Source organism: Hevea brasiliensis, chromosome 2, assembly GCF_030052815.1.
Source record: "Hevea brasiliensis isolate MT/VB/25A 57/8 chromosome 2, ASM3005281v1, whole genome shotgun sequence".
Lineage (NCBI taxonomy): Eukaryota > Viridiplantae > Streptophyta > Magnoliopsida > Malpighiales > Euphorbiaceae > Hevea > Hevea brasiliensis.
In genome coordinates, this window is record NC_079494.1 from 19,176,220 (window position 1) to 19,196,061 (window position 19,842).

Below are 19,842 nucleotides of genomic sequence, written 5' to 3' on the forward strand. Positions count from 1 at the left end.
ACTCGACGTTCTTGAAATTTTGTGTTTTGGGGTTACTATTCACTACACTATTCAAGTCAAATTGTTGACTTTCTAAGGCTTAATAGTTATGGGAATTCCAACTTCACCCACATACCACATTTTGGTCACTAAATTTATTGGTTTTAGTTGTTTACTCAAATTCTAAGTCTTTTTAGGCAAATTTGAAAATTTTTAGTTTTGGAGTCTAAGGTTGCACTGTTCCATTGGTCACTTTTCTGTTAGAATTTGGCAAAACTTCCTTCATAGAAATTGTTCCCTATTGTCTTAAGTTTATTCTCCTTTTTGAATCACTCCAATTGGAGTTTTGTAGCTCAAGTTATAGCCATTTGAACCATGGCTGCCGGATTGGACACAACCCAGTGCAGGCAATTTTACTGTCTTTGGCTGTTTTAGGTCACCAACTTGGGGTGGGCAAATGACTTGGTTAATGGCATAATTTGTGTTTGTGTTCTTCATGAAAGTTTTAGGTCTATATCTCATCTAACCACTGGTAAAATTTCAGGTCATTTAGACCTGCCTAGCTCGCGTTATAGCCTAATGAACAAAAACTATTCATTTGGTCAGTTTGTACAGAGGCAGACTGTGATTTTTCAACTTTGGTCAATTTGTTCACTAGGTTTTGATCACTTTTTGGGCATGCTTCCTAAATGAAAATTGTGTCATTTAGTGTCTATTTTCATCCCCAATTGGTCCCATACCAATTGGACTTGTAAAATTGCATTTTCGGTCCCTCAAAAGAAATTTGGTCATGTTGCTCCATCCGAATTTGGATTTGATTCTTTACCCGGAGTAGGTAAAGTCAGGACTGGAGCTTCAGTCAAACATCTCTTCAATTCATCAAAACTCTGCTGGCATTTGTCCGTCCACTGAAATTTCACATCTTTCCTAAGCAGCTTGGTCAATGGAGATGCCAACATGGAGAATCCCTTCACAAATCTACGGTAGTATCCAGCTAAACCCAGAAAACTGCGAATTTCTGTGACATTTCTAGGTGGCCTCCAATTAAGGACAGCTTCAATCTTACTTGGATCTACCTTAATGCCCTCTTCTGATACTAAATGCCCCAAGAAAGATATCTCCTTCAGCCAAAATTCACATTTCGATAATTTGGCATATAGTTGTTTCTCCCTCAAAGTCTGCAGTACAATTCGCAGATGTCTATCATGCTCTTTTGCATTCCTCGAATAGACCAATATATCATTTATAAATACCACAACAAACTAGTCGAGGTATGGTCTGAAGATAGTGTTCATCAGATCCATAAAAGCAGCCGGAGCATTAGTTAACCCGAATGGCATGACTAGGAATTCATAATGGCCATAGCGAGTTCTGAAGGCAGTTTTAGGAATACTCTGCTCTTGTACTTTCAGCTGATAATAACCTAATCTCAAGTCAATTTTGGAGAACACAGCTGCACCCCTCAACTGATCAAACAAGTCATCAATGTGGGGCAACGGATATCTATTCTTTATTGTCACCTTATTCAACTGTCGGTAGTCAACACATAAGCGGAGAGTGCCATCCTTCTTCTTAACAAACAGCACTGGCGCTCCCCAAGGTGACACACTAGGGCGGATAAAGCCCTTGTCAAGCAATTCTTGTAACTGCACTTTCAACTCTTTCAATTCTGCAGGTGCCATTCTATATGGCGTTATGGAGATTAGGTCCACACCAGGCATAACATCAATCTCAAACTGCACCTCTCTTTCTGGAGGTAATCCTGGTAATTCATCAGGAAATACATCCGGAAAATCACATACAGTAGGGATGTCCTTTAGTGCTGGACTCCCCACTTGGGTGTTTATCACATGTGCCAAGTATGCTTCACACCCCTTTCTAATCATTCTTCTGGCTAGTGCAGCCGAAATGATGTTTGATGGCAGTAAATGCCTCTCCCCGTGTATTACCACATCACCGCATGAGGAGACCAAAAGTGACTCTTGATCTCTGATCAATCATGGCTTGATGCCTGGCTAACCAATCCATGCCCAAGATGATATCATACTCTCTGAAGGGCATTTCAATCAAGTCTGCTAGGAAAACATGTCCTTGGATCACCAAAGGACAGTCTCTATAGATTTTGTTGACCCGAACCTCTTGTCCTAACGGACTAGTTACTAGCACTTCAAAACCCATTTGCACACATGAAACAGCAAGTGAACAGACTATGCTAACACTAACATAAAAATGGGTTGAACCCGGATCAAATAGCACAAATACTTCTTGATCAGAGATAGAGAATGTACCAGCTACCACATCGGAAGTCTCAGCCTCTTCTCGCTGTCTCATCGTGTAAACTCTGGCTAAAGCATTTCCTTGTGCTGATTGACCAACTGTGCCCTGACTACCTAAAGCAGTGCCTCTACCTCTGCCTCTTCCTCTGCCAACTGACTGTGAACCTCTGGGAGCAGGACTTTGAATAGATCCCTTGACAGTAGTAGGAGCTGGACCATATCTCAGAAACAGAGCACTAGTGCAGTCTTTAGCTATATGGCCCTTGCCTCCACAGTTAGAGCAGGCTCAAGTGGCCCAATAACATTCCCCCCCATGAATCTTGCCACAAGTCTCATAGGGGTGGGCAGAATGTGAACCCCTGCTCGACTGCTGACCAGACCTAGGGGGTCTCTGTCCGAAAAATCTGCCCCTACCAAATCTTCCACCTCGACCCCTGCTGGGTCCACTAAATTTCTTCTTCTTCCCAGAAGTCCCACCAGAACTCTGTTCTACTGACTTTTCCCTTTTGTCTTTCTCTTATTTTTCAGCTTTCTCTGATTTTTCTTTCACTGGGGTTGCTTCTAATTCTATTCTTTCCAACTCAAGTGCTTGAAACATGAGCTCTGAGAAGTTGCTGTGTCGAAATCCCACAACTTGCATCCTTATGCTGGGCTTCAAAACCATCTCAAATCTCTTGCACCTTGCCTTGCTGGTGGAAAGGAGACTCCCAGCATAATGACTTAAGCGAGAGAACTCCCTCTCATACTCTGCCACTGATCTATTCCCTTGTTTCAAACTCAAAAATTCTTGCGCTTCGATCAACATATGCATCCGGGATGTATTTGCCTCAATTCTCTGATGAAGTCATCCTGTGTCAAGATCGTCGTCAGCCAAGCTGTGGGGGATGGTCTTCCACCAATCATACGCATCCCCTTGCAGTAGCGACACAGAATACTCAAACTTCAGTTCATCTTGGCAGTGCAGCTTCTTAAATACTCTGTCCATTCTTTGAAGCCATTGCTCTGCCTCTAAAGGATCCACTGTACCCTTAAATTCTGCAGCCCCATACTTCAATAACTTATCATATTGTCTGGCTGGAGGCAGTGGTTGTGCCACAGGTATCTGGGGTGGAGCTTGAGCAGGCATACCCCCAGCCATTTATTGAAACATCGCAGCCATCTGCTGTGCAAACTGTGCAGGAAACTGCGACATTTGTGAGGCTGGTGCTACTGATCCACTAACATTCTGTAAAGTTGGGGCTTCCCCTTGTGCCTCAGCTTCAACAGACTGCTCAACTGAGCGATCCCCTTCTTCCATTTCAGTCTAAAGCTAGGGCCTCTCCTGAACAAGTAACACATGGAGATTTCCCTCCGTTAGTTCATATTTATGATGTAATGCACTGTATGTAACAAATATGGACATTGAGCAGTTGTACTTAACAAAGAAAGACACAAATTCTCAAGTTAAAACATACTTCAAAAATTTTGCTTTGATACCACTAAAACATGTTACACCATACCCCTCTGTAAGGCATAACATGATCCCATAGAATACCTAATGAACTACCGCACTTCACCTACCGATAACTCATTAAGTACCCTACAAGAGATTTTAAAACAATTTTCTTACTTTTGTTGAGTGGTGAGCATTTTCTAATAGGTATTTAAAACATATGATTGAAAGTAAATCTAGTTAATATTTTTAGTCCATTTTATTTTTCCGTAAATTTTATAAAAATTTTGACAGAGTTCTGTCTGTATTTTGAGAAACCAGTTCTTTAAATACCTGTAAAAAACACTTCTAAAAATTTTCCTCAATAACTACTTCAATTTCACGATCAAACTCAATCCATTTCAACAACTCCACAATCATTTCATTCAAATTAAATAAAATAGTTCCACTCATATTTCATTTGAGACAAAATGATTTATATACATCCTCACAAAATTCACATCAAAAGAAATACAAACTAAACTTTATTACAAACTTCATACAAATTTTGTAAAAGCTGCTCAAGACCCATTACATGTCCATACATTTATATGCAATACATACATCAAAAGAAATATTTACAATTAGGGTATAAATTATACCCGATAAATTCAAGCAGAATGATCTTTAATCCTTAGCAGCTCAACACGCTTCTTCTAGTCTCTCGTGATCTGTGATAGCAATAAAAGCTATAGCTGAGTACTAGGACTCAGTGGTGCACAACATACTAAAATAATCTTTATGCAAAACTTAAATCACATTTATTCAAAATTTGAACTGAGCATGCGAGTTAAACACAAAACATAATTTATGAGGTTTTAATCCCAAACAATTTCATTTTGAAATATCAAATCATATTTCATAAAACCCACAGTTAAATCATGCCATTCGAAACAAATAGAATCTCAATAGCCAGAGGCTAAAGAGAAATCACATCACAAGGCTAGCTAGCTCAAATATATGGATATCCATTCACATCCTCTTCTACTGGCACACCTCAATACTTCTCCAGAGAAGGAATTAAAATTCGAAACTAATTACCTCCACTAGTCGTGCTAGTGAGTCTTAACAATCTGCTAAACATTGTCATTTCAAATATACACAATAACTTTCATAATTTAAATCAAAACATCATAAATAAGGTCACAATAAACTTTCAACAATTCAAAGCAAAAGTAAAATGCATATTTCATTCACTTTATCAATGAATTTTATAGCATAGTGATGTTGTGCACAAACCTCAAACGAGTCACCTCTTGGCCATAACTCGGTTCCTCGGGTTCTTTTTCGGTATTCTTTTCAACTGAAACACACAATTTTACAGTGTTTCAGTACCATAACTTAACATAAATCCAAAAATAAATTTAACTTCACTTTTACCTAGCTCTAACGTGCTAAACTCGACGTTCTTGAAATTTTGTATTTTGGGGTTACTATTCACTACACTATTCAAGTCAAATTGTTGACTTTCTAAGGCTTAATAGTTATGGGAATTCCAACTTCACCCACATACCACATTTTGGTCACTAAATTTATTGGTTTTAGTTGTTTACTCATATTCTAAGTCTTTTTAGGCAAATTTGAAAATTTTCAGTTTTGGAGTCTAAGGTTGCACTGTTCCATTGGTCATTTTTCTGTTAGAATTTGGCAAAACTTCCTTCATAGAAATTGTTCCCTATTTTCTTAAGTTTATTCTCCTTTTTGAATCACTCTAATTGGAGTTTTGTAGCTCAAGTTATAGCCATTTGAACCATGGCTGCCGGATTGGACATAACCCAGAATTCTGGGCAATTTTTTGTGCTGGCAGTTTTAGGTCACCAACTTGGGGTGGGCAAATGACTTGGTTAATGGCATAATTTGGGTTTGTGTTCTTCATGAAAGTTTTAGGTCTATATCTCATCTAACCACTAGTAAAATTTCAGGTCATTTAGACCTGTCTAGCTCAAGTTATAGCCAAATGAACAAACACTGTTCATTTGGTCAGTTTGTACAGAGGCAGACTGTGATTTTTCAATTTTGGTCAATTTATTCACTAGGTTTTGATCACTTTTTGGGTATGCTTCCTAAATGATAATTGTGTCATTTAGTGTCTATTTTCATCCCCAATTGGTCCCATACCAATTGGACTTGTAAAATTGCATTTTTGGTCCCTCAAAAGAAATTTGGTCATGCTGCTCCATCCGAATTTGGATTTGATTTAAACACTTCTAATACACTTAATTAGGTCACAAATGACCATTTTTCAATTCACATTAGGTCAAAGACATCATTTACCACTTCCTCACATTTTTGTCTCTAAACCCTAAGTCCAAAACCCTAGTTCACAATTTCTTTGCATTTAACCAAATCTAAATATTTCAATCTCACTACCACATTCACATAAGCTTGCCTAACATATTAAATTCAATCAAAACACATGCTTTTCATCACAGACCCTAGCTGCCAAAATTTCCATCTAGTCCTCCAACAATTAATTTCTTTTCATTTTAAGCATATTTTCATGTTTTTCATGCTATAAATACTTAAATTAAACTATAATTTCCAAGTTTAGCTACTAACCTTGAATGCAGAATTTTCAATCTCCCTTTTCGTAATTTTCTCCTTCTTTGTTTCCCTTGAATCTTCTTTTCTAGTTGCCCAAACAAACTTTAACCATGGTAAGACAATTTTTATGGTGGGATTTTGTAGTCTTCAAGCTCAAAGATGAGCTTCAATGATGGTTTTTGGTGAGGAAGGGAGGAAAGAGATGGGTCACGTTTTTTTGAAGAAGATGACTTTTTTCTTTTCTTTTCTTTTCTTTTCTTTTCTTTTATGTCTTAGGAAGACCAAAAATTCCAATTAATTAAATATATTAATTATTATTTTTATGGCGTCATGCATGATGTCATGCATGATGTCATCACCTTTTTAACTTTTTCATTTTCTTTTTTTTTTTCTATTTATTTTTCTATTAGTTCTTTAATTTAATCTCGATTCCAAAATTTTTCTTTTCTTCGATTTTATTTGATAGTTAGGTCAGGAGTTAGCTCTCAGGGTCAATTGACCAAATTGCCCCTCGGTGGTTCATTCCGGTTTACAAATACTTTAATATTTCTTCCGGCTCACTGACCTAATTATTTGACTGGCTTAACAGTTCTTTTTTGTGATTTTCTCTTTTCCACTGTGTTCGTAATGGTCCTAAGGACTGCAGCGTCACATTTTACGGTTCGAAATTTGGGTTTAAAATGGCTTCGCAGTCGTTCCTGATAAGGTCACCCATCGCTGTGACTCTCGGCTCGTTTAACTTCTTATGTTCTGTTTTTCTTATTTATACTTAACTAATTAGCAATTACTAATTATTTGTGTTTATGGCTTATCTAATTGTCTTAAGTGCGGTTCTAATCCCCTTAATTTTCTTGACCGACACCGGTCACCGGAATAGTGAAGTATACCAGGCTATACAAATGGGGGTGTTACAATTTGAGCCACACAATTTCACTTATGGCTCAAAATATTCACTGCTTTCAACAAATACTCAACCTGCAAGAAAATTGTACAGTTCCAATTTCATTCCTCCAACTCCCAAACTACAAATTTACATTCATGGCACTTCTAACATCATCAATTCATCTCAATTCAATCAAATTTCCAGCAATTACATCAAGTCTCCAATAATCAATTCACAACCCTAATTCAAATGGTCAAAGTCAACAATTCACATTCAATCAAGTTTCTAGCTCAAGTATTTTCATCAATCAACATATAGCCTACATTTACCGATTCATCAACACCATTAATCACCATTTACATTCATGAAATTATCAATCTCCCATACTTCTCAAGGCTACCAAAATGAAGCAATTACACAAAATTCCACATTGTTAGGCCAAACTCTAACTCAAAATGGCAATGATCAAATATAATAATGCAATCAAATTTCTAATCCATATAATTTCACCACTCAACATCATTAAGGTCAAGAATCCATCAAGCTCTTAAGAATCTCAAGGCTGTTGAAATTTGAAGTATTTATACTCTTAACAATTTCTTGTAATTACATGCAATTCACACTTAATTTGGTATGTAGACTACACTTAGAAGTTGAAGGACAAGTTTTAGTGCACTAACCTTGAATCAAGAAATTTCCAAGCTTGTAAAACTTCAAATTTTCTACTTCTTGTTGCTGCCTATAGCCTTCCCAAAGTGTGGAGACAAAGTTTAATGAAAGAATTAGTGAAAATCATGGTGAAAATGAAAGGTTATTGAAGCTTGCATGAGGAGCATCCATGGAGGATTTTGGGAGAATTGAATTCGGCTATTGCGATGACGTGAGGAAGAGGATGACATGAAGTGGTGGGATTTGTTATCTTATGCCCATTTTATATCCCCATTAACTTGGTTAAATTGTTTTAATAATCAAGGTTTTGATATTTCAATTAATACCCCCCATATTTACTTTAATTACATTACACATGTAATTTCATTTTTCATGAGATTTTCAAAATTTTAATATCAGTTATTTTAATAGATATTTAGGTTAAAAGTCAACTCTAGGTGTCAAATGACCAAAATCACTTTTCAGATTATAGTCCCACTTTTTCGGTAACACCGATTAAATCCTTGATCTGACGGTTCCTTTAATTTCATTTTCATCTGTACCGATTAACTAAATTTTCTTTGACATTTTTAATATTATTTGTATCTCAGTAGACTTTTAATTAGATCTCAAAAATTATTTTCTAGAGTTCTTTGCAGGTCTGGGGTCATCAACTATCTACTTAGTGACTTTCCGGTACGGTTACCCATCGCTACGGTTCCAACTCGTTTAACCTAATTGCATTTCATGTCTTTTATTTTTCCTTAATTCTTCTTGTATTTTCTTGTCATGTATTCCATCATTTTATGTTTCCTCACTATCATTTAAGTGTAGTTCCAGACATCCTGACTATCCGGACAAACATTAAATGCCGAAACAGTAGAACGTACAGACTACCTACAGTGAAAGTGTTACAATTAGTATTTATTAAATAATTAATTTAGATAATTATTAATTTTAATTAAAATATAGCATCCTATTATTATTATTATTATTATTATTATTATTATTATTATTATTATTATTATTATTATTATTATTACTGAGATATGGAGTCTTTTTAAAGCTTCCTAATATAAGGTAAAAGCTTATTCATTATAAACAGAAAGTAAAGTTAATGGAGGTACTGATAACTGAATATAAGTGAATTGTGCTATTCCTTATTTGACAGTGAACCTACAGTGAATTTGCAGCCAACTTTGGACTTTGATAAACTGAAAGACCAGAGGAATTCTTATTGGCTTGCGAAAGGTTTGAAAGTGAGTTGCACTTGTTGTCTGTAAGGATCCATATGCCAACCAATTGTTTGTATCCAAATAGATGAGGTTGTCTTTTAATTAACCATCTATTTTATAACGTAGAAACATTACCAAAAGTATTTAATAATATATTCTGTAATTTAAGTATAATTTTACTTTTATAAGGAAAATTTATATTCCACAAGAGTTAAAGCTGAGAAAAAAAAATAGATAAATACAGAAAAAATAATGAATTTTTTCTAAATAATAAATATTTTCTGATTTAATATTATTATGAAATATAATATTTAAGGGTCACTTTCATTTTCATAAGAATATAGTTTTTTTTATAGGAGGAACAATAAAAATCATTTAAAAATTATGTATATTAATATTTCTTGCATAAGAGTGGGAAAAAAATTAATATTACTGTCCACCTTTCCTTGCCAGCAAAATTAACAGGGAAATTGGCATTTACTTTGAATAATATATTACCCAAAATTCAATATATCAGAAAAATAAAATTTATTTTTAATTTTATATATATATATATATATATATATATATATATATATATATATGCAATATGAGCACATTCTATCACTTTGGATTGATGAAGAGATGGAACTTAGATTAATTAATCTATAATTACTATTTTTATTTTGTCATTTAGCTAACATTATAAGTAAATTTTATCCTGCCAAAAGATAATAAATAAATTTAGATTGATATATAAATGTGCGAATGAGAGGTGAATTTATCAAAAAACGTTTTATATTATAAATTTAAACATAACTAAAATTTTAATAATTCTATCCTAATTTAATTAGTTAAATAATTCTAAACCAAATAAAAGTCTATTTACCAGTACTTTTATCAATTTAAATTTATATTTGTTGGATTTGAGAATTAATTTTGAAATACTAGAAGGGCTTAGGACTATTTTCCTTGTGCAAGAACCTATAACCCTCTGGTGCTAGATCTTGCAGAGGCGTTGGAGGCAAGGGAGAGCCACACGACATCTAAACTGTTAGAGAAAACTTATTTGATGGTGCACTATCATCCATGAGTATCTCATTTGGAATATTCGAACCTACATGTTATTAATTAAAGAAAATGGACAACAACATCTGGAAATTCATCACAAACTTCCCTTCCTTTAACAACTTAGATCATAAGAATATAAATGGTTTTAGCACTAATCATCTAAGCTTGATCGAAAGTGAAAGGATAACCAAGCTATCCAACTGTGGTCAGCAACTGAACTATTGCTTTGCCTGATCTAGGAGTAGTAGTTAGCCACAAGATAATGTGCAACAAATCATTGAAGAGTTCTGTAAATCACTGTTTTATAGATAGAAAGTAGTTATGTGTCGTATGGGACAAGAGATAATAAAAAATATAGTGTTATGATGGCCAATATCTAAAACTAGAAAATGAACCATGTTGAAGCACCAGGGGATATCTTTAGAAGGTCATGTAATAATATCAATGGTGGATACCATATTGGCATTGGTAGTGGCTCGGTGGTCGCTAATAATAGCAAATACTATTATGGAGTTGGCTTTGAACTATCAACAGCGTAATTTTTTCATTAATTACTTAATTTTATCTAAAAATAAAAGATAAGAATATTGCAGCTAATTGATATATTGGTATATTACCATTAATTATGGATGCTTTTATGATGTTTTTGTAATTTTTATTTATTAATGAGAAATTATTGCAATGATATAGAGAAATAGAGTGATAGAAGGGGGAGAAAGGAAGAGATGGAGATGGTGGAGAGGAATGACAGTGAGAGAGGTGTAAAAGAAAGGGAAAGAGACTAAAAGAGAAGAGAGGGGCATGAAATTTAGGTTATTTTTATTTTTTCATAATTTGTTAGGGTTAATATGGCAATAAAAAAAAATCTAATCAAAATATATTAAAAGGTCTTTATTGTTCACAAATCAATGTCGAAGGAGTTTTGTATTTTGAATTAAAATTTATGGATAACAGCACTATAAGAATTAAAATTGAAGGATGGTGAGTAGAATTTATGAAAAAAAAAATTCAATGAATTTCCTAATAATATAAGTGAAATGCATAATTTATGAATTAATAATCAGACATGCAATAAATATATATATATATATATATATATATATATAAAACTTATTTTTTATTCTTTCATTTTAATTATTAATTTGTCATGATATTAATGACATTGTTTCACTTATCTTTATTATATGCCATATACTATATGAACAAATATTTTAATGAATTTATAATAAAAATGTGTAATTAATTATTTAACACTAAATATATTAATATGTATGAAAATTTACATAACTCTCAAAGAAAATAAAATTATCATATTTAAAAAATTTATTTTACAATTTTATTGCTGATATGGAAAAATTTTAAACAACAAAAAAAAAATAATAGACCTAAAAACATTTAAATATCTATATATATATATATATATATATATATATATATATATATATATATATATATATATATATCAAATTGTACCAATTAAATTATAATATTAATTATTGTAAAATTTTTTTTTAATATTTTAGTTTAAATAATTAAATTAATATTTAATTATTATATATAATAAAGTAATTATGTATTATAAAACTATTTGATGCAAGTGCAACACACATGCTTCAAATGTTAGTATAATTAAAATTTCTTAATCCATGAATTAATATTGAGCTTAACTTTAACTATTATGAATTATTATTTAAATCATTAAATATTTAAAAAATTTTATTGAAATAAAAGTCTTAAATCTTTTAACTTTACTTCAATATATAGTTTATTTTGATTTTAATATATTTTTTATTTTATTTCATATCCGAATGTTTTTCTCTTCTATTTAGATTTCCTTTTTAGAGTTTTATTTGTTGATTCCTATTTGTATGGATACATATTTCTATTATCCTAGCAATTCAAGTATATATACTCTAATTATATGGTTTATTTAAATATTTTAACATGAGCAAAGGCAGTTGGATTTCCCTTCGTTCCATGGTTCGAAGGCCCTCTAAGATGACTCAATCGATGCATGTAATTTTTCTACAACCAACGAACCATGGAGACAGATAACTAGTGATTTAAAGTAAGTATAGAAAAATGAGGGTGGTGTAAATTATGATGTTGTTGGGGTTCATATAGAGAATTAAGCATTTGAGATCAAGGAAGAAATTTTAAAAATAAAAAATATCTGACACTCATATTATTGGCAACCCTTTTTCATAAATATTCTTTCCTATTCAGTACTCATACTGTGAGTAATGTCATTGCCTCTTGAGATTCTTCATAGCTAATATATCGACACTATTACTACACTATTATTGTGGTGTGTTGCAATTTTAACCATTCATTTAGGCTATGTTTGGATTGGAGGAAAATAAGGGAGGAGAAAAATAAAAATATTTTTTCTCTTCTTTTATTTGAAAATGAGAGAAAATTGAAAATGATGAAAAATAAAGTGGATAATAACAAATGAAAATCATTATTCATTTTCCTTCAATTTTATAGAGAAAGTTGATGGAAAATAAATTAGATTATTTTTTATCCCTATAATTATTTATTTTAATTTTAAATAAAAAAGATAAAATAGATATTTTATTATTTAAAAAGTTACATTCTTTATTAATTTTCTCCCTTTATTTTTATTATTATTATTTTTTATTTTCTTTTCTCTCTAGTAAAGTTTTAAACATAATCTTAGCGTCCAACTTTTTAACCTAGTTTGGGACATACATTTTTTTAGAAAAATTTTAACATATATTCAGAGCTTTAAAATGTAATTCTCTCATAAATATATAATTATAATTATTTCCTAAATTAAAAAATAATAAGCCTTACAATAAAAAAAACATATGCTCCATCAGGGCACAATAATTTCTCATTTTTCTAACACGCCAATTTTTTTTTTTTTTTTTTACTCAATTATGGCAAAATGCTCGAAATATTACTGCAGTATCCATATACAACCATCCCTCCAGGATTAGGGTTAAGCACTGGAAAATACGTACATACATATTATATATAAAAGAAAATTTCCGAAAAGACAAAACTCAACAAGTCAGAATAGGTATTCATTCTTTTTCTTCTGCTATCCATCATCCCATCCGCAAAGCGGCTTAGAAATGGAGCAGGGGAAACAGGGAGTTATGGTGGCTAAATTCATGCCTAATCAGAATCCAATTGAGCAGTTGCAACTTCGGTTCAAGGAATTGGAGAATGGTTTCAAGTCCTGGTTGTCCAAGCAGTCCTTGGCCGTTGAGGCCGTTGTCGTCACTGGCACCTCCGCCGCTCAGGGTGCCGCTATTGGTGCTTTCATGGGTACCCTTACCAACGATGTCTCCTCCTCTCTCCCGACTCCTCCTCCTCAGGCCTCCTTAAACCCTCAGGCTATGGCCTCTCTCCAGCAAGCCCAGGTATTAATTTCCCTCTCTCTCTGCAGCGGTACCTAATTTTGTTGTCTGTTTATTAATTTTGTGCTACAGACTCTTTTGGCTGCTCTGAAGTTGGAGTATGATCGTTGTTAGGGAAATTAATGAGGAGATTATATTTTCTTGAATTTCTTGCTCAAATTTCTTGATGTACCCATGGAGTAAATTTGTGTTTGGTAATTGATTTAATGGAGAAGATTTGTTTTTAAAGCATGACTCCAAGAAAGACTATGACTTGTAGGTAGTTTACTATGCAGCCGATAGAGATTAGTTTGCCTCAGATTGCATACAATTCATACTAACCATCGAAGCTCCAAATTGGAGCTGTTGTGAACAGCAAGCTGTTCTCTAACAGCTGCCAGGTACCATTTTTAACACTTAACCAAATGGGTTTTGTGAAGCTGTGCAAATGCCCTCTCATTCTAAAAGGTGGCATCCTTTCGGAAAAAGTTTAGTCCTGTTTATGCAAGGTTTTTGCTTATGCATATATAAAAAAGATTTACTTTGACAATAGGCTCTATCTGGGGGTCCCTTGGTACAAGCTCGCAACTTTGCTGTCATGACGGGGGTCAATGCTGGCATATCCTGTGTCCTGAAAAGATTGAGAGGCAAAGAGGATGTTCAGTCCAGGTCAGGTTTTTAGTATCATTTTCTTTCCTCCTTTTATTCAACAAATTTTATTTTTCTTTCTCATTAATTATCATGTCCAATCTTCTTGTTTCCAGTATACAACAAATAGCATTGACACCTATTGAAAAGATAACAGTATGGGAATCTTATGTTTCATATGTGTCAACATGTAAATTTTCCTATTAATATGACAATTTTCTTAAACTGCTTATTTTGGTGAATTTTATTTCAAACGGTAAGATGTTTCACTACTTGTAATTGATATCCTAAGTGGTATGACTCATTCAACAATAAGTTGCTAAATATTTTTATTGTTGTCTTCAGCACATTTGTATGGATTTATTATGTGTTTCTGAATGAGATGTATAGTGCCTCGTTATAACTTGATCAATTCTTTTTATACAACCTAGACTTAGTTTTGGATTTTCTGTGTTCTTTTAAAACTTCTCAATTTATTTCAGAATATGACTTTATTGTTCATTATTCTTGGGTGTAATAATAGAGTGTATTTCTATCCGTATTAGATGTATACCTAATTGATACGTAGGAGAAATTGGAGTGCTGTGCTTATTAGGCTTGTATGATTAAGATTGAATTTCCTTTTTGAAGATTCGTATTATTGCAGCATGGTAGCAGCTTTTGGTTCCGGAGCTATGTTTTCATTGGTGAGTGGCGTGGGTGGACCAAATCAGGCTGCAAATGCAATCACTTCTGGACTTTTTTTTGCACTTGTTCAAGGTGGGCTTTTCCAGGTAAGCTTCAAGAGAGAATTTTATCTTTTCTTTCTGTTGCGCAAATGTTTTGGTGTGTCAAGAACAGCCAAGTAAGTTGTAAATGTTGAAACTGCAACATAGCATAGCAGTGTTGTTAAAGGCACTCCAGGGTGCCGGGTGAGGTGAGGCGAACCTCTAGCGCCTCGCCTGGCTACGCCTTGCCTGGATTGCATTAGGTGAGCGCCTAGAGAGAAAGGTGTTGGGCTAGAGGCAACACCTTTTTCATGAAACGTTGACTATTTTTCATTTTTTTCATTTGTTTTTTACAGAACAAAAAATTAAAAGGTAATTTCTTCATGTAACGCTCTTCATCATTGTGGATTCAACAAATTAGAAACTAAATATGGGATTATACAGCTAATAAGTGATTACAACAAATTAAGATCTAAATCAAGGGTTATATAGCCAAGTGATTATATAGCTAGTGAATTCAACTCGACTCTTTCTCAAATAAGGAATAAAAATAAATAGGAAATATTTTAGAGATTCTAACTGTGCACATTTGACATTCTCCAGTTGTCTATAATACAGGATTTGATTAAGCTAGAATATTACTTTCCACATATGTAAATTTTCTTGTCTTATATAAGTCTTATCTATTAAAGAGTTTAGTGCCTTTTTCATCAAATGCTTGTTCTAAGCCCTAACAAAATGGAGTTGATTATTCTTTCTTTAAATTTCATTTCCTTTTTATAACCTTATCATTTTTTGCTTTCTATTGCTCTTATATTACATATAGTGCACTACAAATGATATGTTGTTTTTTCCTTTTCAATATGGTATTTTGCTTATTAAACTAGTTAAAAGTATGATATATATATATATATATATATAGGCTATGGTGTCTTACTTCAAAAAGGCCCTCCTCTCGCGTATCGCCTATTGTCTAAGACTATAGGGTACCTTGCAGCTTTAATGTCGCCTTTCGCCTTAATAACACTGTCGCATGGGCAATTTGATATCAGTCTTGCCAAATATATTTCATATTGATGCTTTATTGATATGATTTTAATTTTTGTTCTGTAATAACATTCTTGTGTGTCTTACTCAACTATGCTAATTCAGTTGGGGCAAAAATTCTCTCAACCACCAGCTGAAGATATATATTATGCCAGAACAAGAACCATGCTTAATAATCTTGGACTCCAGAATTATGAGAAGAATTTCAAGAAAGGATTGTTGACAGACAGCACTTTGCCATTGCTGACTGATAGGCAAGTAGTTGAATGCTTTGATGATCTTGTTTTTAATTTGCCTTTATATTTTAATAGTTTAAAAATACATTTTTTTAATTATTTATCAATCTATTAGTAGTTATGATGAAGATTCGATTGCTATGATATGTTTCAGTGCTCTTAGAGATGTCAAAATCCCTCCTGGACCGAGGCTCCTTATTCTTGATCATATTCAGAGGTCTGTTTAACACTCTTCCTCTGGTACATTTTAATCGTATTGTGTCTGATTTCTGACTAAATATTATCTTTAGGGACCCGGAGCTGAGAGAGAGGCGAGGAATACGTGGTTGAACTTGTAATCACAAAAATAAGTTAGCTGTCTGAAAGCACTTTCTTTAGTATGATAGAGTAGTAATTCTTGTTAGTACTATGCATTTTGCGAGTTATTCTTCCTTCCAACTGCTATTGTGAGTGTCACAGAAGTGTCTAATGACAGTCTTTTTTATTAAAAAAAAAAAGAAAAAAGAAAAAACGAGTTTTCCTTTCCAAGTTAGTGCACTCGATGAAGAATTTCTCACAGTAAGCTAGAGCCTACTTCTGCTCAAGTGAATGTATACGCCTGTGCTTGGATCGGTATCTCAGTAATGGCTAATTTTTCTGAAAAGTTTGTTGGTTGGTTGATTCATATTCAAATTTTATCTTGTTTGATATTGACAGCTCATGGCGCATTCTCTCTAAAGTTGCATTTGAATCAGACAATTTTATCAGAAACACAAGAAGCTATTTCAAAAATTAAAGTTATAGCAACAAAGCATTGAAACGAGATATATCTGGCAAGACTGATGTTAAATTGCCCATTTTATGTTGCAGTTAAATGTTCAAAAACTTGATCGTTCTTGACACACCAAAGCATTTGGTTAATCAATTTTTTAATAAAATAAATGTTTTAATTTATAGTATTTATTGTTAAATCTTGGTAAACTCCTTGTCCTCTATGGTTGGTGAAAACCTGTAAAATTGAGAAATTCTATCAGTTGGGTTTCTGGTATGCCTATTTTTACGGTCTGGTTACTGACTACTTGAGAGGAGAAAAATATTCTTTTACCTATTTATAGTAAGAAATATTTTTGGGGTGCTATTTTTTTTTATTTTTTTTTTAATATACTAGCATTTAAGGAACAAAGTGTGATTAACGGCATTGGGCACGCACTAATGTGTCTCAAAGTATTTTGACAAATAAGTCTTTTAATATTATAACTATTTATAATCTCCTTCCCCTCTATTTTTTTTTATCGCAGCCTCTCTCGATTTCTTTTGCTCTATTTTTTCAATTTAGGTTTCACTTTATTTTTCTCTCTATCTATATCTTTTGCCCGCTCTCTTATCATTTGGATCTCTTTCCATCTTTTTATTCCTCTCTCCATCTCTGTCTCTCTTTATCCATTTCTTTTGCCTCTCTATCTTTCTATTTGACTCTTTCGCCTCTCTCTCTTCCTATTTAACTCTTTCTCCATCTCTGCTTTCCTCTGTTCATTACTTTCATCGTTTCTCTTTCTATTTGGGTCTCTCTTTATCTCTCTCCCCCTTTCTCCATTTTCTTTCTTATTTTCATATTTTTCTTGTGTATCTTTCATTGTCTCTCCCTTATACATCTCTTTCTACATTTCTTAAAAGTATTCCTCAAATTCAAAAACATGTTACAAAAAATTTCTTCGTGTGATGTCGAAATTAAGGATAATTAATGTGGTCACAGATGTTAGCCTTTTAGGTGAAAGGTTGTAGGAATGAACCATTCCACATTGCAATAGGAGGAAAAATGACGGGCATTCATAAGAATGTTGCATACTGAATTGCATTAGGACTCTTTTAGGACCTAATGATGGCGAGGCTTTAGGGGATAAATCCACGAGGATAGGTGGTTAAAGTGGATATTACTACATAGTTGGGTTGAAGCGTTATAATGTGAATTAGTTAGATAAGAAAATGAGAAAGAGGAAGGGGAAAATTTTTCAAAAGGAAAAAAGATGATAATAATTTGAAATGAATAATCAAAATTTTTATTTAAGGAAAAGTAAACTTAAGTATCCTATACTTTTTAAATTTTAGCATTTAAGATTTGAGCTTCTTTTTTTTTTTTTCTTTTTTTTACACCACTTAAGGGACTTGTGATTTTAGCTTTTTACACCTAAGTCCTAAAATAAATAATGACTTTGAAATTGTTGACATGGCACTAACGTTAATGCTGCGTGAGTGCTACATCAACCATGTTAATGATACATCAACTAATGTTTGGTGTCATTAGTCACTTTGTCCCTTTAAATGCTATTGGCGTTGGACCATAGGCCTTTAATTGTAAAAAAAAAAAAAATCTCAAGTCATTTTTAATAAAAATGTGTAAACCACAGGGTACTTAAGTGTACTTTTTTGAAATATTTATCAATATTACCATTTTATCATTTCTCTTATATTATATTTGGGCTAACTTATAATCTCTAATTTTAAGATGATTCGTTTGTTTGAAAGATTTTCAAAACTTATAAGTATAGCTTACAAATTAAAAAAAAGAAAAAAATTATATAAGCTTTTCATGCAATGCTTATAAGTGAGTTCGATGAAGTAGTTTATTATATTATCCTCATTTGATTTTAAAATTTCATCATATATCTTCATTTAATTTTAAAATAACTTACTATCCTTTTTAATCATTTTAATAATAATTGTGCTTATAAATCACTTTTTACTAAATACATTAACTTTTCATCAGTTATTTATAATATTTTAACTAAATATGCAACTATATAAAATTTTAAATGTTTAAAAGTTTAAATTAGCTTATATGTACTAAGTGTTAATAAGTTAATTTTCATATGTAATGTCTACAAAAAATATATATAGTATATCATTATTTGTATAAAAATATGAATATATATAATTTAGTTCATTTCAATTATATTGTTTTATTTATCCCAAAAATGGAATAGAACCAGATCAATCAAAACATTTTAAAAATCAAAATTAAATTGAATCAAAGCAAAATAAAAGTCCAGTTAAAAAAAAATCAAATAACAGTATTAGATATTTGATGGTAACTATTTTTATCACTGAATTGGTAACTATTTCTGTTAATTGAAATTTTAATTAGGGTTTGAAATCCAGCATATGCATGATTAGCAATCTAATGTGACATTTCAATTAGGTGAAAAAAGAGAAGAAATAAATATGTGCTCCAAGTGAATGAGAGAGAATTTCCTTAAGCTTGTTATACCATTTTAACATGATTTAAAAAAAAAAAAGCCTATTTACAATAATAAATATTCAAAATTTTGCATGTTTTAGCGATTTAACTCAATTTTTATATAATAAATTAAAATTCTAAAATTTATAAAAGTTTATCCAACTTTTCAAATCAATTTAGGAGGAGGGTACCTAATCTAATGCTACAAGCTGCTTGACTTATTTTATTATAAATTAATAACTTGTTAGTTGTATGCCCTAAAACCATATTTGTAATGTTGCAATTTGTAAACTTTAATTTCCACTGATGACAATTATTATTTTATTTAAATTAAAAGTGTTTATATTTATTTGAATAAGTTCATTAGTACCTTGTTAGAAATTTCATTCTCAAAAGTTGATAATATGAGTGACAGAATTATCTATGGTCGATAATGTCACACCTTACCCCTCTGTAAGTCATAACATGATCCCGTAGAATACCTAATGAACTACCGAACTTCACCTACCGATAACTCATTAAGTACCCTACAA

General features: G+C 32.4%; 1 protein-coding gene across 1 annotated transcript; it reads left to right on the plus strand.

The window, feature by feature from the left end:
• The first annotated feature begins 13,068 nt into the window (after nt 1–13,068).
• Nucleotides 13,069–16,625, plus strand: LOC110666774 (chloroplastic import inner membrane translocase subunit HP30-2). The gene is made up of 6 exons (XM_058134879.1): nt 13,069–13,481; nt 14,011–14,126; nt 14,752–14,878; nt 15,965–16,113; nt 16,250–16,312; nt 16,386–16,625. Exons 1-6 carry the CDS (start codon nt 13,191–13,193, stop codon nt 16,423–16,425), a joined length of 786 nt encoding a protein of 261 aa, XP_057990862.1. The 5' UTR covers nt 13,069–13,190; the 3' UTR covers nt 16,426–16,625.
• The last annotated feature ends 3,217 nt before the right edge of the window (nt 16,626–19,842 follow it).